The sequence below is a fragment of the Phodopus roborovskii genome, unplaced genomic scaffold (genome assembly GCF_943737965.1).
Source record: "Phodopus roborovskii unplaced genomic scaffold, PHOROB, whole genome shotgun sequence".
Taxonomy (NCBI): domain Eukaryota; kingdom Metazoa; phylum Chordata; class Mammalia; order Rodentia; family Cricetidae; genus Phodopus; species Phodopus roborovskii.
The window spans coordinates 87,787-112,038 of NW_026125232.1; the positions used below are offsets into that span (position 1 = coordinate 87,787).

General features: G+C 39.8%; 1 protein-coding gene across 1 annotated transcript; it reads left to right on the forward strand.

Annotated features, from left to right (window-relative positions):
• Positions 1-1,196: 1,196 nt before the first annotated feature.
• On the forward strand, positions 1,197-17,327 carry LOC127227204 (membrane-spanning 4-domains subfamily A member 14-like). Its single transcript, XM_051191538.1, is given in 8 exon segments — positions 1,197-1,358; positions 4,269-4,331; positions 4,333-4,398; positions 6,127-6,184; positions 9,246-9,394; positions 11,379-11,477; positions 14,298-14,435; positions 14,437-17,327. Coding segments are annotated over 8 exon segments (3,357 nt in total). The 5' UTR covers positions 1,197-1,220; the 3' UTR covers positions 17,083-17,327.
• Positions 17,328-24,252: the final 6,925 nt, after the last annotated feature.

The following is a 24,252-nucleotide window of genomic DNA, read 5'->3' on the forward strand; positions in this document are numbered from 1 at the left end:
CTGGCCCTTACAATCTTTCCACGACACAAGATTTCCTCAACTGATTGTTTCCTTGGCTTGTGTACAAACTCTTAACCACTGAGCCATCTCTTCGGGCCCGAGAGTGGATCTTAAATTTCTTACCACAAGAAGAAAAGAGGAAAAGCAGTAACAGTGTCAGGTGATGGATATGTTAATTGACTTCATGATAGTAATAATTGTACAGTGTATTAAAACATTACTCTGAACACTAAGTATATGTTTTTAATATGCTGTAAAATCTGGAAAACATAGCCATAGTTTGCTATTTTAATACTATTAAAAGATACTGTTAAACAATAATATTTTTCCTAAAAGAAGGAAACTCCATTTACAAAAGGATGGAAGTATAGTTGACAGTAAAAACACAGGCTTTAGAGATAGAAGAACATCCTTCATCTATCTCTTGGCATTTATTCTTTGACAGATTGACCTTTCTGCTTCTCAGTCTGACCACTGTTCATTTGCCAAATGTGCCACTGCAGTGCACATTAAAACAAAGCACCTAACACAGTGCCTGAGATATAGTAGATGTGTTAAAGGCTTAGCTCCTTTATTATTCATAAGCAAGTTCATGAAAAATTCAAGAGAATGAGTGTGTCCAAACAACAGTATGCAAAGGTATTTGTGATTGCTGCAATTTAGGAACTATCTGAGATGATTCTTGCATCTGTTATGTCTGGCCTTATTAAACTGCTTACCTTGGTGATTTAGCAGTTGAAATCATAACAAATATGTGAATATAGACATTAGCCTGAAAAGCAAAATTCCAAACCATGTATAATTGTAATTAGTATTTGATAGAGTACCAGAGCATAATTGTGAAATATATATGCACATATATGTATATGTGCATATGTGTGTGTATATGTATACATGTGCATACACACACACACACACACAGATACAGGCATTTGTTTTGTATGCACCATCTATCTAATTTTGTGTTTACCGTATGCTTTTTAAGTGAACTGATAATAGAACAAGTTTTCAAGGTTCCCTCTGTAATAATCGAGAAGGCCAGTACACTCTAGAATTCTCAGATTCTATGACTCAATGACTGGGATTCTGTGGTTCTAGTACTATGTAATTGCTGTGGGCTCATGCGGCAGACTCCATGTGGCACTAGGGGAGAAATACATCATGATTATGGCTGCAATATCCTTTCACTCCTTCTCCTAACAGAGCTCTGCTGCTGAATCATGGAGTCACCATCTGGGGAGAAAAGAAGGTCCCATGTTATCACTATAGATCCAGATGAAGATGTCTTGACTGCCTTTCCCTACAGACCTCATAACTCTTTACTGGATCTCCTGAAGGGCGAGCCAAAGGTTTTGGGGGTGAGTTCTGCCTTATAATGGATCATCCCAGAAGGGAGAAAAGGGGCCTCATCTCCACTTTTGTCTACAGAGGTGGCTTTGTGTAATAATGTTCATGGAAGGAGCTGGGCTTCCTTCCTCCCTGGCATTTCCTCTGCAATGCATCCTTCTAAAGTCAAGGAAGCTCACTAGTCTCTACCCTTCACAGAGGAACTGTTGACAACTAATGGTTGCTGGGGGACACCAAAGGGATCAGTGATTTTCTCTAAAACTGTAGCTACTGATAAGTTTTGCCCATGCTCCAATAAATAACTCCATATCTCTGCTTTTATGATCAACCCTAATGCAAGTCAGCAAGTCACCAAAACAGACATGAAAACTAAGGACTAGTTGGAAAAAAGAAAAGGTCAGCATGGATGGGAGGAGGGTAAAAGAAGGTAACGTGTTAATGTGATAAATACATTGTTACATGAATGAAATATTCAGAAAATAAAAAGCAGCAGTACATCTAAGTCAATTGCTTGTGAAAAAAATGGATCTTCCAGAGAAAAGTTATCATGTGTCATTTCCCTTGATTTTGATAAAAATAGAAAGACAAAAGCTCTCTTTAAAAGTGCAATGCACAGTTTGCCTTGGGTCTGTCTTATATGTTAACTCTCAGCCATCAGTGCAGGAGATGTTTCTGAAGTGATGGACTCAGTAACTTTCAGGGAGTGAGTAGTCCAATAACTCACCTAACTCCAGGGAGGGAGGTCCTATGGCTGTTTCATGGGGAGCTAGTTCTGATCGTGGATTTTCAACATAGGGGAAGCAGGAAACCATGTAATTTTTCCAAATATCTTCCTGAAGAAATGGCCCCAGGGTATGGCAGTGCCTCTCACAGAACTAAGAAGCCAGTGAAGGTGAAGTCAAAGTCCCATCAGTGAAGTATAGGTCTAAAGGATGCATAACCTCAGGCTCGAACAACATGGAATGAAAATACTTTTTAATTATGCCTTACTAAACGTACAGCTGGTTTTCTTATAGTCATTCTGCAGACAGTACAACAGCTACTTCCTGCTTTACACCCTGTTAAGTATTTTGTTCACTCCCAGGCAGATAATGCTTAGACATTTCTGGTGCTCATGTGCATGGTACATTGTATTTTACCATCCTAGGAGACAATTTAAAGTGCACAGGAAGAGAGGTGTGGTGACACAAGTCTGTCATCCCAGCTATGGGAGGTGGAAGCAGAGGAGATGGGTGATCCTATGCTCCATAGTAACACTGGGGACAGTTCATCCTGTGTTCCATAGTGCCACTGAGGACAGTTCACCCTGTGCACCACAGTGAGACTGAGGACAGTTCATCCTGTATTCCATAGTGAGACTGGGGACAGTTCACCCTGTGATCCATAGTGAGGTTGGGGACAGTTCATCCTGCGTTCCACTGTGTTCCATAGTGAGACAGACAGTTCACTCCGTGCTCCATGGTGACAATGAGAACAGTTAGGAATCCAAGAGATCCTGTCTGGGAAAAAAAAATATGTAGAAAGAGGATATGTGTAGATTATCTACATATATTATGACATTTTTATTTATATTAGAAACAATCTTATTTTATATATCAATCCTCTCCTCCAATCCTTCCATGCCTCCCCTGACCTCCCCCCACCCCGACCCTGTCCCACTCCCCATCCACCCCCCCCCAGGGAGAGTGAGGCCTTCCATGGAGGATCATCAAAGTTTATCACACCATTTGGGGAAGGACGTAGACGCTCCCCCCTGTATCTAGGCTGAGAGAGTATCCCTCCATAGGGGACAGGCTTCTAAATTCCATTTGTGCACTGGGAGTAAATACTGGCTCCACTACAAGAGGCCTCAAAGACTGCCCATGCCTCCTAACTGTCATTCACGTTTGGGGGTCCTGGTTAAAGTGGAGATACCCTTGAATGAATTGGTATAGGAGACAACTGCCTGAACTTAACACCAGCAGCACAGACAATGAGATCAACAATTAATAAATGGGACCTCCTGAAACTGAGAAGCTTCTGAAAGGCAAAGGACACAGTCAACAAGACAAAACAGCAGCCCACAGAATGGGAAAAGATCTTTACCAATCCCACATTGACAAAGGGCTGATCTCCAAAATATACAAAGAATTCAATAAGTTAGTCACCAAAACTCCAAATAATCCAATTAAAGAATGGGGTACAGAACTAAAGAATTCTCAATAGAGAAATGTAAAATGGCTGAAAAACACATAAGAAATTGCTCAACATCCTTAGACATCAGGGAAATGCAAATCAAAACAACTCTGAGATACCGTTTCACTCCCGTCAGAATGACTAAAATAAAAAACACCAATGAAAACTTACGCTGGAGAGGATGTGGAGAAAGGGGAACACTCCTCCACTGCTGGTGGGAGTACAAACTCATACAGCCACTTTGGAAATCAGCATGGAGGTTCCTCAGGAAAATGGGAATCAGTCTACCACAAGATCCAGCATTTCCACTCTTAGGCATGTACCCAAACGATGCACATACAACAAGGACATATTATGACATTTTTAACATAAGAGACTTAAGCATCCTCAGATTCTGGTCCTGGTCTCTCACCCACTTTCCCATGCAAACAGAGGAATGACTGCACTTAGCATTGACAATGTGGAGGCCAATTATGAGGGTAATCAAGATGTCAGTGTGACAGAGGAGGAAGGGCGTAAGGAAATAGTGTATGGGGCCTGTACTTAAGAAGTTTGCATCTAGGTTTAGTCACACACAAATTCAAATATGTCTTCTACTACAAGAATGAAGAATTAAAATTGGGATGGACTCAGTATGATGGAGATATGGAAAATGTTTATATTGGGGTAGTGTGCAGCCAGAGGTGTGTTTGGGGCAGCCTACAGGTCTTGGCTCTTGTTACCTCATGTTCATTTTCTCCTTCCAGGCTATCCAGATTCTTCTTTCTCTGATCATTGTGGGCCTTGGGATTATATTAGCATTTAATTTCATCTTTTTTCTCCAAAAAATTTCCTCTTGTGATCATCACAGGATATCCATTCTGGGGAGCATTTATTGTAAGTACCATCTGCTAAGAACTTCTCAAAAGTTGCTATGAACACTAATGTGAATTGGATTCAGCTCTATGACAATACATTTCATAAGTGTGTCCCTTCTGAGATACCAAACAGGCAAACCACTCCTTGGCAAAAGAAATTACCCCATATTATTTCACTGGCCATTGTCTGCAACCCTCACAATGATGATTGTTCCCAGGTACATTGTGCTTTTCCAAAGCCCATGGGTATAATACATCCTGCAGTACCAAGCTGGGCAATGAAACAGTAGATAGTCTACCATGTTCAGACACAGTGAGTGTGAAAACAGAAACACATGAAGCTAGCACTCACAGAATTAGATTCAGTGAGTAAGAAAACTTGAGGGTAATCATAGCTCAGCACCCTTCTTACCTCAGAGGGTTCGTGTCTGTCACAGGGAACTATTGGAGCCATCAATAATTGTTTAGCACAATGTTGGTTCCACTGAACATTCCAGGCTTTGTTCCTGATCCTATGCTACACTACCTAGATTATCTCATATCAAAACATACAAGAGGGCAAGAATGAGTGTTTTACTTGCTTTTATATTCTCAGAAATTAGAATCATGCTTGAGATATGAGATACATGAATGAATGCATGGATCAATCAATCAATAAATCAGAAACTGAAATAAAGAATTAATGAGACCAGCATCACTATTAAAAACCAGTAATAAGCTATTTCTATAATTTGTATTTCAAAAACAAATTTTCCTAATGAAATAATATGATCTTGATTTCTAAACTACACTCACTCTAACACAAAGAACCAAATGGACCCAGTCTTCACCTCCTCGTTCTCCAATCAGTTTCTCCCAGTATGATTTGTGAGATTTATTGCTTCTTAAAAATCCACTCTGCATGGTAAAGGCATTTATTAAACACACAACTACATCTTCTTGGTAATGCCCCAGGTCTGTAAGTACTGTTGAACAAAGCTCTTTCTGAGAAAAGTGAAAGATGTTTTTACACTCACCATAAGTGCTCCAAAGAACTGTATGAGGGAGAAGGAATGTATGCATCCCCTGTCTATGACAAAAGGCACTAGCTAAGGGTGCATCATAGGAAAAAAACAACTGAGAAAAGTGCATGATTGTGGCATAAAATGGAACCACCTAGTCACTGTCTGGTTGTCGTCTAAAGGGCATCTGAGCTGACTGCAGTTCTAGCTATTGTGAACAGGGTAGCAATGCGCATGGATATGTGTAACTTCAATATACAAGCAAATGGTTTCTGTTGATTTTTTTCTTCTTTTTGTTGAAAGTTGTGTTCTCATTAGAGTACATTATGGGTTTTTGAGGAGGAAATGAATTCAAGGACGACAGCCATTCTGGGAAAATCAATTGGAGAGGAATTGCAATTGCCCAGAGAGGGAAGGTGATAGTGTGAGGCACTGAGAGAAGGGCTTTGAGGAGGAACAGGAGGAGGATGGGCCCAGTGGAGCAGAAGAAGACACCAATAGTAACTTCCCAATGTCTGTACTGCACCATAACAATTTTAGATTCTAAGACCCAAATCCACAGGTGCCAATGCCAACCCCCATAGATGGAATGAAAACAAGAACCTTCCTCCCTAACACTCAGGTTAGAAAGATTAGATACTGGGGGAGAGAGGGTAGCACTGACAGTTTGAAGACCCAAAGGAGACTGTGTTGTCGACAGATTAGATGTACCACCTGTTAACCATTGCCTCTTGTCTTCTGAACAGTTTTTTCTGACAGGATTTGTCACAATGTTCAATGATAAACCAAGACAAATTCTGGTAAGTAGTTTTTACAACTTGTACATGATTTAAAATCTACTTGCTTTGCAACAGCAGCTTTGGCCTTAAGTTTCAGGGTTTCTTGGGAAGATCTTGATGCAACAAGTTTTTGGTTCAAACCCAATCTGTGGGTGATTTAGCCCTGTTCTTTCCTTTTCTACTACTTCTCTGAGCAAACAAACTGAAAGTCACTCAGTGGGAACCACCCTACATTGTTGTAACTAAATGATTTTTAACTGGGAGTAGATTATTGCTCCTCCTCTTTCAATGGGGAATAGTTCACAATATCCAAAGATTTTTTTGATTGTCATAACTAGGTAGGTATACCTACCTAATTGGCAGTTAGATGTTAAGAACTAGGGTTGTCTCTAAGCATCCTTTTACTTTTTGGGTCTATTTTGTTTTATGTGTAAGAGTGTTTTATCTGGTGCCCACAGAGGCTAGACAAAAGTGTCAGATCCTCTGAAACTAGAATCACAGATATTTGTAAGACACTATGTGAAACTGAACCTGGGTCCTCTAAAAGAACAGCCAATGCTCTTGATTATTTAGCCATCTCTTCAGCTCCCTCTAAATACCCTTTAGAACGATGAAAGCATAGGAAGGCCTCCTACAGTAGAAAAATCATCTGACCAAAATGTCTACAATCTCAAAGTTGAAAAGCCCTACCTCAACCAAAACCCATCAAAAACCTTGTCACCCTTGCTTTATATTCCCAGCCCCACCTCCAGTGAAAACAGAGGCTTTCCTCAGAGGCCTGCCCAAGGACTAGACAAAAAGAGTGGCACTGATGCCACATGGTTGTAGGACTGAGTCAGAGCTGATTGGCTCTCAGTGCTCTTTCAACCTGATGGGAGATTACCTAAGAGCTTCTCTGAGGATTAAGATGTTATTTACAAAAGGCATGGTGATAGGCATGGTGATGTTCAAATGCTCCTACCCTCATCTAATCACTGCAGAAAACCCTAGAGCTATGGGCTTCCACTCAAAGTCACTGGATCCGTTTTCATGGCCTTTGGTCATGAATAATTACAAACTCTAGTGAAGTCCTAGGGAAAGGGATGAATGCTCCATCTGCTCCTCTGGAGATCAGTACTGACAGTCCCTACTGTGTCTCCTTCCAGAGCTAAGACATACTCAAAGGTTATCTGTGCCTCCCGGAGAGCTTCATGGATGGAAGAAGGCATGGCATGACACATGAGTATGGGATTGCAGATCCATAATAGCATGGGATGACTCACAGTCACTTAGTTTCATGGATCTCTAAAACACAGAAAGCAAGAGTCTTCCTGACATCACAATCCCTTAATAAGGATCAGATGGGACTAAGGCTGTGCTCCTAAGGTGTGATCTGCATGAGGGATCACATATCTACAGACCCTAGTCTGTTAATAGTCCCTGTGGAAGCCAAAACAGAGACTGGAAAGACCAAAGGACTTAATATGGAAAGAGCTTGACAGATTTGCATGCTCTTTGTTTTTATTTTGTTTTGCTTTGTTTTGTTGTTTGTCAAAACCACTAGTTTTCAATAAAAATCTTGGTATATGATAAACAGTTGTGAGTCTTGCCATACAAGGCTACATACAGAAATGTGTAAATGCATAGTTTCATTTCCAACCTCAGAAGACATAATGCAGCCAACAGAGGTATAGTAGATACACTCTGAAATGACCCTTTTTAAAAAGCAAGAGTGAATATAAAGAAAATAATATGATGCCCCCAACACAGTTTTCTTGTAAGAAACTCATACACCTCTCCATCAAATATACTGGGAATGAATAAAAGGAATTAAGCAGAGGGTGCCCAACACTAATTGATGTATCTACAGTATAACCACTACACTGAAGGCTTGGAGAACATCATAAATATGGGGTAGAAAGACTGTAAGAATCAGAGGAGCAGGGCATCTACTACAAGATTGCATCTTCTGTATATGACAGGGAATCTGCACCTATGACCTCAAAAATAAGGTTGCCTAAATAAGATATGAAAAACAAAACCAACTGACATGCCAGGTCAGGGTTAGGGTTAAGGAGAAATATCACTAGGCCCCACCCCTAGAACTACAATCTTGTAGCTGAAGAACTACAATCAATGACTGATGAGGTAGAGACAATCAATTTGTTCCAGAGCTAAGCCCCCAGTAGATGACCCAACCTCAAGAGTTCAACCCTAAACAAACATACAAATGAACAACACTAAATTAACTCTGTAGGTTGTATTATAAATTTATATGCACACATATGTGAAAATAATCATTAAATAATAAGAGGCCATGAATTTGAGGAGTGAAGGGATAAAACAAGGGAGAAGTTGGAGTTGGGGGCAGTGATGTAACTACAATACTCACGTACGTAAGAAATTCTCAAAAAAAATAATAATTTTAAAAATTAAAAAAAAATTACTGGGAGCAATCAGCTTTTTATGCCTCCCATGTGGTTTTGTTGATCATCATTTGATCCTTCCTGGGGAATATGGTGAGCTGTCAGTCCCCACGTGAGCCTTTGTATATCTGGAGCCATATGGTAATGCTTGGTATTTAGCATATACTAAATTTTTAAAAAATAAATGAATGCTACACTAAAGTCATTCTCATTCTTTTCTATTTTTTTACTTTTATTTAAGTTAGAAACTATCTTATTTTACATATCAATCCCAGTTACCTCTCCCTCTCATCCTCCTGATCTCATTCTTAAAGGTAGAAATCGAGACCCAGACAGACTAAATAGTTGGTACAAGTTCTAATGTAAACAGGACTCAAAACCAAGTCTGATTTCCAAGTTGAGATGCGTTCCAAGGCACCATCCTTCCAGGGTATGAAAGATGGTTTGTGCTGAGATGAAATAGACATTTTCAGGAGTGTTAACCATGGGGGTATTGCTGGCCCATTCTACAGTATGCTTTGCCTTCTGACTTCGACCAGTCAGAACTGAACTTGTCAAGCCTTCCAATCACAGGGACCTGATGAGGCCTCTAGAACTAGAAAAGTCCTAAGCATTTCCTACGAGGTATCTTTACCTTTCGTTCTTGTTTACTTTACCATGCTTTAAATCTATTTTCCAGAGACAAAGGAATCACGACCATGAACATCATTAGCTCGGTGGTTGCGGCAGCTGGGACTGTCCTGATCCTCATCAGCTTTACACAGCAGAACAAATTCTGTCAGGGACCCTCCCTTGAAGGAACATGTATTGTAGGCACAACACTTCTTCTCGTGAGTGACCGATTCTGGAGGGAGGAGTCTGAGCAGCCTTAGTCTGGCTGTGTCCATGACACAGTGATGTGTTGATTTTTACTCCTGACTTCACCATAGTCTCTTGATTTTTACTCCTACTTCTAGCTGCTGGGAGCTTGTAACCTTGACCTAACATTGTGAGGTCCCAACATTTTGGTTTTTCCCTCTTGTAAAAAATTAAAATACTAATACTGTAGCTACGTCCCTGTTATTTGATTACTTCAAATAACATCTGGCAAGGTATAAATGCTCAATGGTTTTTTAATTATTACTTCAATTTTATTCAAATTTACTTCTATGCTAATTTAAAAAATTGCTCAATTGATATGAAACAAAATGCAGTAGGAGAAAGTACTTAAGTGAAGTATTTCAATCTTCTAAATACACAAGCCATTTTGTATATTGTATACCTGTATGATTTTTACTCAAAATGGTAAATGACATATTCATTTACCAGGAAATATAATTACACAAGAGATTTTTACTTTATTATCTGTGTAGGTGTTTTGTATGAATGTGGGATTGTGCACCATAGGCATGCCTAGTTTTCTCAGAAGCCAAAAGATAGCAACGGATGCTCTGGGACTAGAATTACAGATGTGGATTCTGGGAATTTAACCCCAGGTCCTCCAGAAGAGAACCATGCTCAAAATTTCTGAGCTATCTCCAGCCCCTAATTAAAGTTAAGGTTTCGAGTCTGTTTTATAAGTAACATTACAATTACTTTAATTCTTTTTTACACTTATTTATATGAGGTGTGTGTGGTATACAATGTCATAACTTACATGTGGACATCAGAGAACAACTTGCAGGAGTTCTTTACCTCCTTCCAACATGTGGATCCCGAGGCATAAACTCTGCTTGTCAGGCTTGATAGCAAGTACTTTTATCTGCCCTCACATCATTTCCATCCATGTCAAAGATTTCAATGAGCATTTTCCTTTGGTCCCAAAGCAAACTCTGGGCTTTTAATCTGTTTCTGATAGCAACATCTGGAAGACTTGGGTCCTAGAATTTGAAAATTTGAACCAGTAAAGACAAAAGTGAAGAAGATATGTGGGAAATTAAATCCCATTGTTTAATCCCTGAAACCACCCAGTGAAGTGAAAGCAACAGACCTCCTTGTGTGTGCTGAGATAAACTCAAGAATTAGACTTGGGTTCCTAAGGACAGGCTGAAAACAATAAGGATAAAATCCTGTCCTACTTGATCCAAGTGAATATGATGGAAGCTTTACAAGGACTGGGGGCCAGTTCTCTCCTACTGGAAGGTAGACTGCAGGTGGGGGAATTTCACACAGCAGGATGTGATCACACTTCAGCTTTAGCAACAAGGCAGTTATCTAAGCTTCTGCATGTGCTCAAAAGAAAGACATGGAGACTTTAGTCACTTTCCCAGTATAAGTGTGACCTTGGGCCCAGTTGTACCCAGCTTTTGCTGTCTCTAGTACTTAGGCTTTTTTTTGAATACCACACTGCACCATACTGATTCTCAATGAAAACATTACCTTAAAGTAGTGCCTGCAATATGCCAGTCTGTGTACTAGATCCATTTGGCAGGTTTGTTTTATTTGACACATAGGTGAATACATAGCTGAAACTTTCAGTTCAAAAAAGAAAAAAAAATGTGTATAACCAGTTTCCTTGGAGAAGAAAAAAAAAAAAAAAGGTGTTGGGTAGCATATTCCCACACTGAAATAAGTCATTGTAATGAAATGGAAGATGCTTACAGGAAGGCTTTTGCTGTGTACTGGCCCCCTCCTTGTTTCAATCTAGAGAGTGAGTTTGTTACCCACTCCTCACCAGAAAGACATGAAAATGATGCAATGTGTAATAGCTACAGAACGGCATGAATATGAGTTTTTCTAAACTCAGTCATGGGGTGTAAAGTATTCTTGGCTTCTGTTTTTAAAGTGATGCTGCTTTTGACCTAAAAATGATTTCCTTCTCCTCCTTCTTTGCAGGGAATTTTGTCAATCTTACTAATCATCACCATAGCAGAGTTTAGCATCTCTGTGACTATTGCAGCCTTAAGAAGCAGGTGCTGGACCAATTCAAGAGAGGTGCGTCCAAGACTGTCGTGGGAACTGAGTGTGTGTGTGTGTGTGTGTGTGTGTGTGTGTGTGTGTGTGTGTGTGTACGTGTTCCTGTGGGTGAGAGAGCAAGTACTCCCATGCCACAGTGTGAGTGTGGAGATCAGAGAATAACCTCAGTTATTGGTCCTCACCTTCTACATTGCTTTGAGAAAATGTCTCTCCTGCTGTTCACTACTGCTTACTCCAGGCCAGCTTGCCTACAAGCTTCCAGCAATCCTGATTTTCTTGTCTCTTCCCACCCTCCTCCCTCTAAGGTTACAAACATCACAGTTGGTATTACTGCATCCACACAGAGAGCATCACTCCCCATTGACTTCTATTATGTGCAGATATTCTTAGATATCACACTGAAACTCTTAAATTAGGGAGGTCAGACGGTTCTGAGCTTAAGACTGATACTTACTCTACTCTTTAAGATAACTTGCTTTCCTTTTTTGTCCTATCTACTGTCCTCAATTATCTCTGATCACATATAATTTTTCATCTTCCTGAAAAAAAATGGAAGTATGGAACTCTGTGGAAAACCCATAGTACTGTGACTTTGGGAGCTTATGTCCTTACTGATTGTTTATAATGTCAAACATTATTATACTCACTTAGTGCCAACTTAATAATGGTGTTAATACTATATCAACACCCTTATTCTACTACAAAATGAACTAAGGCTTAACAGAGTTGTTAATTAGCATCTTCAGTATGGCAGAACACGGGATCCTGACTTTGTGGTGCAGCTCCTGGCCTTGCTTTCTGAGTTACAACAGCAGTTGGGACTGCTCAGCATAGTGTTTGCTTGCTTCCTTGCTTGCTTTTAACTTTAAACAATCAAATGCACACATTCGAAGTATGCTGTGCAATAAATTTTGACAAATTTCACACATCTATTTAATTGTCATTACAATCAGGATATAGTTCAATCCTACCATCCCAAAGATTAATTTGGATTTTTCCTGATGGTTAGCGATACACATATTGGCAGGAATAGCTCTTCCTTGAATAAGAAAGAACTTTATATAGGTCCCTATCCATCTCTTAATTAGGTTTTTCATTTGTCATTGTTGTTGCTGTATTGTAGTGTTTTCACATGTACAGTTTGGTAATTTCTTATTAGACATATGGTCTGTAAATATTTTGTTCCACCCTGTCTCCTTGGATTATTGTTTTTTTTACATTCTGGATAGTCTCATCAATGTACAAAAGTCATATTTTTTAATCAAATCTAATTTTCTTTTCTTTTTTTTTATTTACAAGCTTGGATATATTGTGATGTTATGCATGTGGTATGTGATTGTGCACTCATGCACAGTGTGTGTGCCCAAGATCAGCATTGTGTGTTTTTCCTCAATTGGACCAGTCTATGTTCGTTTTTGAGATCAGAAATCTCACTGAACCTGGGGTCCATGAATCTACCTAGGCCATCTCCATGTCTCCAAGGCTAGGGTAATAAGAACATGCTTTGTCATGGTTCACATGGCTTCCAGCCTCTGAATTAAGGTTCTCTTGCATATGCAGCAGGTACTTTACCAAATGAACCATCTCCCCATCTCTCTCTTGTTGTCCAACACATGAAATTGTCACCAAATGCAACTGTGACAGTATCTTGGTTGCCATCTTAATTGGATTACAAAGAATCTAGATGACTTTAGGCCTCTGAGCTTGTCTGTAAGGGTATTTCCATAAAGGAAAGGGTAATTAAAATCTATCTTGAATGTAGGCAGCACCATTCCAGGACATAGGAATTAAAGAGGATGGGACCCACCAAAGTGTACATTTTTGGCTTTTAAGTTTGATCCACTGAGAACCAATGTTTGTCTATGGTATTGGGTAAAGGCTCAATCAATTTTTTTCCATGTGGCTATCAAGTTTTCCTAGTGCTAATTGTTAAAAAAGACTGTCCTTTCCCAAAGAATGATCCTGGCATCACTGTTGAAACTCCATGAACTATTTATGCTATGATTGTTTCTAGGTTCTCTATTTTATATACCAGTCCATCTTACCATAACTTTATTGAAGTTTCAAAATTGGCAAGTATTATTTCTTTAAATATTCTTCTTCTGTTTAAATAATTTTGCTATTCTAGACCACTTAAGATTCCATATAAATTTGAAATATGTTTAATGCCTGAGAATGAGATTATTTGTATTTTGACATGGATAGCATTGATTATTATTTTTTTACATAGCATTGATTTTTAACAACTTTAAGCCTTGTTATAAACAAACATGGAGATCCCCATTTGTCTTTCAGCAATATTTTCAGGTTTCAGCATAGGAATCTTTCATTTCCTTGGATAGACATTTTTTCTTGAATATATCATTCTTTTAAATGATACTGTAAATTAACTTTTTCCTCAGAACCTAGTACATATTATTGTACTGGGTGATTTTTTATCATTATATACTCATATATTAGTCTGATTTTAATTGTCAACACTTTCAGGGTGAATTCAGATTGTCTTTTATCACCAGCATTCAGTTCATCTAAATAATTAACAAATCAAATAGTAGACTTTTGTGTGTGAATATTAACTGGATACTTTAAACGTCTTAGAATAATTTAGCATTATTCACTATAGAAAAAAAACCTGAGGCAATTTTGATCAAATCACTTCATTCAGTATCTAGGATTGGGACCAAATAATGAACAGACAGGAAAGGCTGGAGAGCTTCAGCTACCTTGTGCGTACATGTGTACATGAGAGAGGAAAGATAATATGAGAGTACAGTGAGAAGATTACATAAAGACAATTCTGGCCTATTAACACTGTACTTTCCCCCCTTGGTATTACAGGCTGTATTTTTTTTTCCTTCAGAAATTACTCAAAATACTGAACAGTCTGTTCCAGAAGAAAATCATCAATTACAATTTGAGTTCGAAGGAACATCTCCCAGTAATAATTCAGCTTCAAACATAAAAACCATTTTCTTGGGGGGGTTATGCTTTCTTCAAGCTCAGAGTCTCAAGAAATCCTTCAGCTCCCCAAAATATCCCACAGAAAAGTGATAAGGGTCCATCTTCTACGCATGTTCCAGATGAACAGGAGACTATTCCTCCACCTTCTCTAGAGGAAGAAATTAAACTGAATGGTTTACCTCCCCCATTAATACCAGAGTCTTCAGAAAATATTCCTTCTCAGAAAGAATCTAGAAGCAATAACCTGAATGATGAGGACTTAGAATCTATTACAGGTCATGCCTCTGATCCGCAACCCAAATTGCTTAAAGACCAAAACTTGCCACTCAAAATTCTGAAAACTCCATCTTCACATGATTTACTCCCTTTGTTACATGATAGTTTATCATCCCAAACATCAATGGCAGGTCTGTCAACACAAGTCTTACAATCTAAAGCCCCATCATCCTATATGTCACAGACTTATGATCTGACATCTGATGACTTGCCTTCTGAAGACATACCATCTCAAGAAACCCCATCCCAAGACATGCAATACCAAGACACACTAACTCAAGATGTATCATTCGAAGACATGCAATTGCAAGATACACTAACTCATGACTTACCATACCAAGATACTCTATCCCAAAAGACTCCATCCCAGGAAAGTCCATACCAAGATACTCTATCCCAAAAGACTCCATCCCAAGAAACTCCATACCAAGATACTCTATCCGAAAAGACTCCATCCCAGGAAACTCCATACCAAGATACTCTGTCCCAAAAGACTCCATCCCAAGAAACTCCATACCAAGATACTCTATCTCAAAAGACTCCATCCCAGGAAACCCCATACCAAGATAGTCTATCCCAAAAGACTCCATCCCAGGAAACTCCATACCAAGATACTCTATCCCAAAAGACTCCATCCCGGGAAACTCCATACCAAGATACTCTATCCCAAAAGACTCCATCCCAGGAAACTCCATACCAAGATACTCTATCCCAAAAGACTCCATCCCAAGAAACTCCATACCAAGATACTCTATCTCAAAAGACTCCGTCCCAAGAAACTCCATACCAAAATACTCTGTCCCCAAAGACTCCATCCCAAGAAACTCCATACCAAAATACTCTGTCCCCAAAGACTCCATCCCAAGAAACTCCATACCAAGATACTCTGTCTCAAAAGACTCCGTCCCAAGAAACTCCATACCAAGATACACTAACTCTAGATATGCCATCCCAAGAGACTCAATCTGCAGAGACTCCACCACAAGAGATTCCCTCCAAAGATACTCCATCCCAAGAGATACAATTCCAAGATGTATTGTCTCAAGACAAAATATCCCAAAGCACACAAACCCAAGATACAGCACCCAATGACATGTCATTCTCAGATCTTCAAGTACTAAACACTCAAGTTCAAATCCAGCATTGTCCAGAAATATTTTATAGAGACATTCGAACAGAAGTCATGGAGCAAACTCAAGAGTGGAAATCTAATATGAGCAAGAAACCCCCAAGAAGACTTTCCTTATCCTTGCCAAGCAAACATGGAAAATTCCGTCCCAAGAGACATTCCATGGACCTTCAAATCAAAGGTGACAAACCCCCAAGGAGACATTCTGTAGAATTACAAAGGAAAACTTCAAGACGGAAATCCATAGATCAGCAAATCAAAGACTGGATATCCCCAAAGAAGCACACCACAAAGAAACAAGATGCATATACTCAAACCCCAGAGCAGTTCCTATACCAGCAAGCTGACCAGCAGCAGGCCAAAGAGGAAGAGGTCCCAGTACAACAATCCCAAGATGAGCAAACCAAAGACCAAAAATCTGTAGAGGAGCTATACCCTGAAGAACAGATCAATGGCAAAGAGGAAGAATATCAGGAATCTGATAAGGAGCAACCTCCAGAACAAGAAGCTCAAGTTCTACCAGCTGAAGACCAGCAGCCCCAAGAGCAGACAGCCCCAGACAGCCAGTTCCCAAACTGGCAAGAAAGACAACAAATGCTAGTAAAGAGAGCCCCAACACAGTTGTGTGAGAACTGGGACTCACAAAGCTTTCAATTCACAGAAATGTCATGTTCATACTGGTCAACTCCATCCTGGCAGCCTGCTAGCCTGGGATCCCAAGACTGGAGAAGTCAAGGCTGGAGAAACAAAGATTGGAAAGCACAAGAATGGCAGTTTGAAATACATCATTCCCTAGACTGGGAATCCCAAGAGCTATTAGAAAGAGAATCCTTAAGGCAGAGAGCACTATACCAAGACATCCAACCCCGTAGCACCATAGTCCAACATACCCAAGATCATCAAGTGCGTAACTTTATATTTCAAGTAGGTCTGTGTCAAGGCAATGACCAACAAGATTCTGAATCTGTTGTTTTAAGAGGAGATACGTATGCAGATGTACAAACAAGAGACAGAGAACACACAGACATAGCAGATACATGTCAGAAACCAAAAGACCAGCAATCAGAAGATGGGAGGTCAGATAATTATCCTCCTTGTCAGAGTTTGGTTCCATACACATATACAACCTGTTTATCCAATATAGCTTCAGAGCAAGAGGTGCAGAACAATTCACCCTGTTCAGATTCATCCAAAGATCTGAATGCCACTTCTTCATGGTTTCAGAGAGATCAACAGCAATCTGAAGATTCAGATTAACTTGTGCGTCTAACCAAAGACCACAGATCCCAGATAGTGGAGCCAGATGAGGATTAAGCAGTTGATTCTTCCCTAACCTGTGTTCTCACCTGTGCTTGCTGCCTAATCCACTCACCAGAGATAAAGGGCATGCAGAACCTACAAAGAACAGGGATCTCTTTAAAACTAAATGGCAACAAGTCGAATGTTGAGACTATATCAGAACCTTCTGGGAGTGAAGAAATAAATCTCATCTAAACTGTAAAGTTTTTGTCATCAATTTTAGTATTTCAATGTGTGGTTGGCAATTCAGCTTACTACTTAATGGTTCTGTTTTCCCATAATACCAATATCTTCCCCACATTTGTGATGTAGCTGTGTGCATTAGATTTGTTCAGTGCTTGGTGAAATAGGAACCACAGCCAGAGATAGAAGAGTAGAAGTCAGGGAAGGGTGGCCATGTGCATATTATAACAGAAAATATGGCAAACGACTGTATTGAAAGAAGTTGCAGCGTTCTCTCGCATGCCTGCACTCACAGCTTTGTCAGTATTAGGAGCCAATTTCACTTTTTGTGGCCAAATGAATTGTGTTAAAAAACTGTCAGTTACCCTCTGTCTTCAAAGTCAACCACAGTTCTCTAATCCTCTTCTCTTTGGATAAAATCTTGCTTTTCTGTCAGCTCTGAAGCTTAGCATTTTACTCAGCTGCACAGTCTTCTCTCTCTCTCTCTCTCTCTCTCTCTCTCTCTCTCTCTCTCTCTCTCTCTCTCTCTCCTCTTTCTCTCTCCTCTCTCTTTCTCTGAGTGTGTACTTGAACTTCCTAATCTGTAAACACAGAAGCCTCAAGAACATACATAAAAAAGAGATATTAAAGCTGAGGGATAATTTTGAAGCACATAATGTTGGATATCAGGTACTTTTCATGTAGTCTAACAAGCCACATTTTCCACCTTAAAGTTGGGGCCTGTGGCCAGTTAAGTCCAGTTATAGTACAGAAACAATGAGGGTGGGTAGAAGTGTGCTCTGATAATAAGCAGGATTGTCTGACATGGTAGCTCCTTCAGGAGAGGCCTAATAGTCTTTTCTGGCAAGGGAATATTCTCATAGATAGCCAGGTACCACTTGGGACAAGGGACCTCCTCCCTGAAAATAGTGGACTCATTAGAATTCCAGATTCAATGTTTTCAAATTTGCAAAGTCTTACCATAGTTAGCCATTTCAACTTTAAAATTCCATTTGTTCTTAGCAATGTCTCTACTTTAATAGAAGCACCCCTGAAGGACAGAATTTACCTTGCATTGTAATCCATCCAGTTGCTAAATGAGATTCTGCATTTATTTTTCAGCAATGTTAACTCTGTAGCTACAGATGAGAAGAGGAGCCTTCAGAACACAGAGCAGTGGGTCATGTCTATGGTGCTGGGTCTAGGAATTCAAATCCCTGAGATCTTCCCTCTTTTTCCCTACTTTGCCCAGAAGAAAATAATAACAGCAATCAACTTCATTATATTTACGCACTCTGAAAAGCATTTTCAACCTTCATGAGCAATGTCACCTAGAATCTTATATACAAATGCTTATTAGGAGCAGTAGATGGGGAAATTTGTAAAATTCTGAAGCCAGGTCATGCCATGGACTAAGATGGCTGAAAAGAGACTCCTTGGCATCTTTATGGATGATGAAACTGGAGAGTTTATTTTGAAACTCCAGAAAAAAATATGTAAGAGTCATTCCTTTAAAAAAAAATAGTGAATATCATGAAAGGAAGGTTATTCTGTTCCACAGAAACTTTTCTTAGACCAAAAAAAATGCATGCCATAGATGTCTACAAAGACAAATCATTATTACATAGATGGATGGCTAGATGGATGATAGATAACAAACAAATAGATGATAAATATTGCTTTATAGTACTGAACAAATTATCTCTTTGCTTTGGATTGAAATATCCTACCTATAAATTCTAATGCAGAAGTCCTACTCCTCATAGAATAACAATGGAAATAAATCTTTTGAAGATAGTAGGTTCCAGTGAAAATAGAAGAGTGTGACCCTCATGGTGGGAGTAGTGCCCTCCTACAGTGACACATTCCTATACATCTAGCACTCAAGAATATGAAGAAGAATTGGAAGTTCAAAGCCAGCCTGGGCTAGTGAGCTTGAAGCCAATTTGTACTCCACTATGAAATTCTTTTACTGCACACACGAGAGATGGGGGGGAAGGGTTTGAGGAGACAGAGAAAGAGACAAACACAGAGATACAAAGAGACAGAGGCAGAGATGGGGAGGGAGGAGGGAAGGGTAAAGAGGGAGAGACTTACATAGGGACACCAGAGAGCTGGAAATGTCATACAAAGGCATCAGAAGAAATCAGCCACCTGAAAGCCAAGAAGAGAGCCTCATAAAAAAAAAAACCCTACATTTGTAGGAATAAGAACAATTGTTTATATATTATTGTTAGGGATGTGATGGTTTAATAAATTATGGGTTCTAGATTATCCTTCAATGACCATGATTTCACCAGCACTGAAAACTAGGTTTCCAGTACCAGGCCTGGTTTCCCTCCTATTGAATACATCTTTATTATAATTAGAGAATTTTTGTTTTCCACCAAGACTTGTGTGGCACTATTACTACACCCTTAGGGTTATTGTGCCATGCTGGTTGATGTAGTTAACTGGCATCATAGCTTGGTTAAGACTATTTGTTGCCTCCCTCTTTTGGAAGCTTTCATGGTACCTTCTGACCTTGAGCTATCCCTCATGGAGGAACATCTGAGTCAGTTCCAACTTACAGGTGAGTGTAGTCCACTCCACATCAAGGAAACTTCTCTTTACAACAGAAAGAGCCCACTATAGAAAAACATAATGACTCAAAGTGCAGACTTTGTGGAGCACAGTGTTAGTGGAAACACATACAAACCATTTTTTTTCCACACTAAAGGTTCAGGGAACACTATGAAAGAGGAAGCAGAGAGTTTGTAAGAGTTACATAATAGAGTTTGCTGTGATTTGTCTTGTAGTAACATCAGAAGCAAAATCCATAAAGTCTTGCCAACATGATTTCCCAAACATGAACTGAATGAGTATGATACCAAATGACATTCCAGACTGACGAGGAAAAGCCCAGGTCCTTCATCCCTACACAAAGAACTACAGGCAACTAGAAAGGCTGGGAGCATGAGAAGTCTTTCCCAGGAAAGGGCACACCAAATGGCTGTCCAGTGACAAACAGTGATGGAAACACACATACAAATAACATTCTAAAGACTGAACAGGTTATATTTAGAAATACATATGTAATATTATATTCACAATTAGTGGGAAAAAAGCCATGAATTTGAAGGAGAGCAAGTAGGGGTATATGGCGAGAGACTGGAGGGAGTAAAGGGAAGGGAGTAATGTGGTAATTATAATAATCTTAAAAATTAAAATCTATGTTTGATGGCACCCAGATTTAATATTTTCATTTTCTAGAATCATAAATAAAATTGTTATACAAATTTCCTCAATCTCACCATCTTACTCCTGCCAGAATAGCTAAAATTAGAAACACCAATAACAACTTTTGCTGGAGAGGATGTGGAGAAAAGGAACACTCCTCCACTGCTGGTGAGAGTGCAAACTCGTACAGACATTTGGAGATCAATATGGCGGTTCCTCGGGGAAAATGGGAATTAGTTTACCACAGGACCCAGTCAATCCCACTCTTAGGCATATGCCCAAATGATCAACATCCATGCATGCAACAAAGACATCTGTTCAACTGTGTCCATAGCAGCATTATTTGTAATAGCAAGAACATGGAAGCAACCTAGATGCCCCTCAACTGAAGAATGGATAAAGAAGATGTGCACATAAACACAATGTAATACTACTCTGCGGGGGGGGGGGGGAATGGAATCTTGAAATTTGCAGGCTAATGGATGGAACTTGAAGAAACGATCTTGAATGAGGTAATCCTGTCACAAAATGAGGAACATTGTATGTACTCACTCATATATATGGATTTTAGAGATAGAGCAAAAAATCACCAACCTATAATTCACACCGCCAGAGACACTGGGATACAAGGAGGATTCTAAAAGAATTCATACAAAGGTTCCTCACAAGAATGGAGAAAGGGCGAGATCTCCTGAGCATATGGGGAGTGGGTGGGGAGAGAAGTGAGTGGAGAGGGAACTAGGAGAAAGAGAATGGGAGGAGAGGGAAAGCATGTGGGACTAGGAATATTGAGTAAGGGGAGGAATAGATGAGAGAAAAAAGAGATATACAATAAAAAGAGGGAGCCATTATAGGTCTGAAAGAAAGAAACTGACTCTAGAGAAATGTCCAGAGACCTACAAGACTGACCCCAACTCACAATTTGAGCAATGGTGGAAAGGCTACCATAAATGCCCTTCCCTAATAATGAGATCGATGACTAACTTACCCACCATCATAGAGAGCCCCCTCATCGGTAGCTGATGGAAACAGAAGCAGACATCCACAGCTAAACACTGAGCCCAGCTGGAATTCAGGGATCAGAAAAGGAGGACAAGACCAGGCTACAGAAACCCACAAACAGCTGACCTGAACAAGGAGGAGCTAATGGGTCCCCAGACTGATAGCTGGGGAAACCAGCATGGACCGCCTCAGACCCCCATAACATGGGTCTCGGTTAGAAGGACTGAGCAGTCTAGGGATCTCTGACAGTGAAACCAGGTTGTATCCCTGGTGCACAAAAGACTTTGGGAGTACATTCCCCATGGAGGGATGCTCCCTTAACCTAGAGGCAGGAGAGAGGGCCTAGACCCTACTCCAACTGACAATTTTACTGACCCCTCCTGGAAGGCATCACCCTCCATGTGGAGTCTGGGGGAGGAAATGGGATAGGAGGGTGGTTGGGGGGGCATGGGAGAGAGGAAATAATAAGAAAAACTTTGCACAATCTCAGGCACTTAGTCATAGCAACCCAAACATCCTAACGCCAAACCTTTTATATTTTTCTTAGATAGCTAGAAAAGAGCAAGGGCATTAAAAAAAATCATCTGACCTCATAAAACCAAATACCACTTCATCTTTGATAAACAAGTCCCTAAAAAGTAGTCAAAAGGGAACACTATATGGAGAGAATTCCATGGGCATACTTATATAGTGTGAATAAGAATTGCAAAGTGTATGTCCAGAAGATACATCCCTAATGCCTGCTTTTATTTAAAATACTCTATGCATCTTGAACCCCAACTACCGAAGTTAATAAGGATTCAGTACAATGACAACACAGTGAGTCATCATCCATAAAAGCCAAGATAACAGCCCAGGACAACTCAGCAAAACAGGAAACCCCAGTTGCTTTCTTCCTCTCATGTCTCCTCGTCACTCCCCAAAATAACTGAAGATATTGGAAGGAACAATGGACTTTCACAGTCCTTCATGGGATAAGGTCTAAGTCAGTGTTTATAATTTAAAGAACAAATGACACCCAGAGGACTTGGAGACCTTCAGGCAGAAGACACCTGTCACTGTCCTACCTCTCTACGGCTGAATATCATTTTTCAATAGAAAGACAAGAAATTTCAAAACAAAGAAAAATAAGCTTAATCTACATTATGTTATAAATAAAAGGACTTGGGAGCCTTTCCCACAAGGGAATAAGAGAAGAAGCCTTGAACTAGATTCTCATCTCTTGCATCATCATAACTTCCCAAGAATAGTTAGCAACAAGATAAAATAAAAAAGATAGTAGTTTGAATATAATTGTCCCCCATAAGCTCACAGAGAGTCGCACTATTAGGAAGTAGGTCTTGAAGTAGGTAGGTGTAGCCTTGTTGGCAGAAGTGTGTCACTGTGAGGGCAGGCTTTGAGTCTCTTTTGCTTAAGCTTCCCTCAGTATAAAAGACAGACCATTTCCTGTTGCCTACAAGATTAGGACTCTCAGCTACTTCTCCAGCACCATGTCTGCCTGCATACCACCATGCTCCCTGACGTGAGGATAATGGACTGAACTGGTGAAACTGTTATGTCCGATATGGACATAACCTCTTCCACTAGCAAGATTCTGGTCTTGACAGAAAATTCAGTGTAGGAAGGGATGAATAACAGAATAACAGAGCATCACAGTGTGTGTGTATATGTGTGTGTGTGTGTGTGTGTGTGAATACATAGAGATATAGAATCAAGATATACATGTGTACATACATATACTTGTAATACATACATATCCCACAGTGGTACACAGAAAGCTGTAGTTAAGAGTACTCTTACAGGGGACCCACACTGGGCAGCTCAAAAGTGCCTCTAGCTCTAGATTCAGGAAATGTGACAACCTCTTCTGATCTCCATAGATGCCTGCACACAAGACACACATGGACACACACAACACACACACACACACACACACCTTTAAAAAGTAAACAAATTCTTTCTTTTGTTTATGTCTTTGCAATTTGACAGGGCAGATCCACTATTGAAGTAGTCTATTTCTTTATCACTTGAGTCCTAAACTGCCTGGAATTGCCTAAGCTAATGGGACACTACCAAATGACTCAACATGAGTCTGAATGGCATTATTGTCCTGAAAAAAAAAAAGAACAAAAGTTCTAGTGGGCCACAAATGTGTGAGAAAACTTGGCAGGGATTAATAGAACAGTACCTGCCAGGAAAACCAGCAATAAAAATGGCAGTGTCCACAAAATAAAAATGTAGTTCTTTGAACCCACTATGCTTTGGGGTTTATAAGATAAAGCTAGCCAAAATGAGGTGGCAAAAAAAATACCTTTTAAGTGACAGGCAACATGGATAAAGCGCTTTTTAAAAATTGACTATTGGTTCAAGGCTTAAGGTTTCTCTTCTCTACATCTGAAGTGGAAAAAATGGAAATTTGGATATTAAAAGATTTCACAGATTGAAATACATATGGGGGAAGTTGTGAGAACAGAGGACCAAGTGACTTGCTCAAGGACACAGTGTTTTCTGACCAAATCAAAACCACTAGTCAGCTTCTCCAATCCAATACCACAGATGTCCAGGGGCACTTTAACTCCATATCTTTGGGCTCTTGACCATTCCTGAGATTCTAAGACTCTGTGACTTTATGGTTCTATAATTCTAAGCCAAAATATAACAATGCCAGTGTTCTAGATAGCCTCAGTACGGAAACAAACATGGTCTAAATGGGAGTACCAGCTACATCCTTTTCTTCCATGAAAA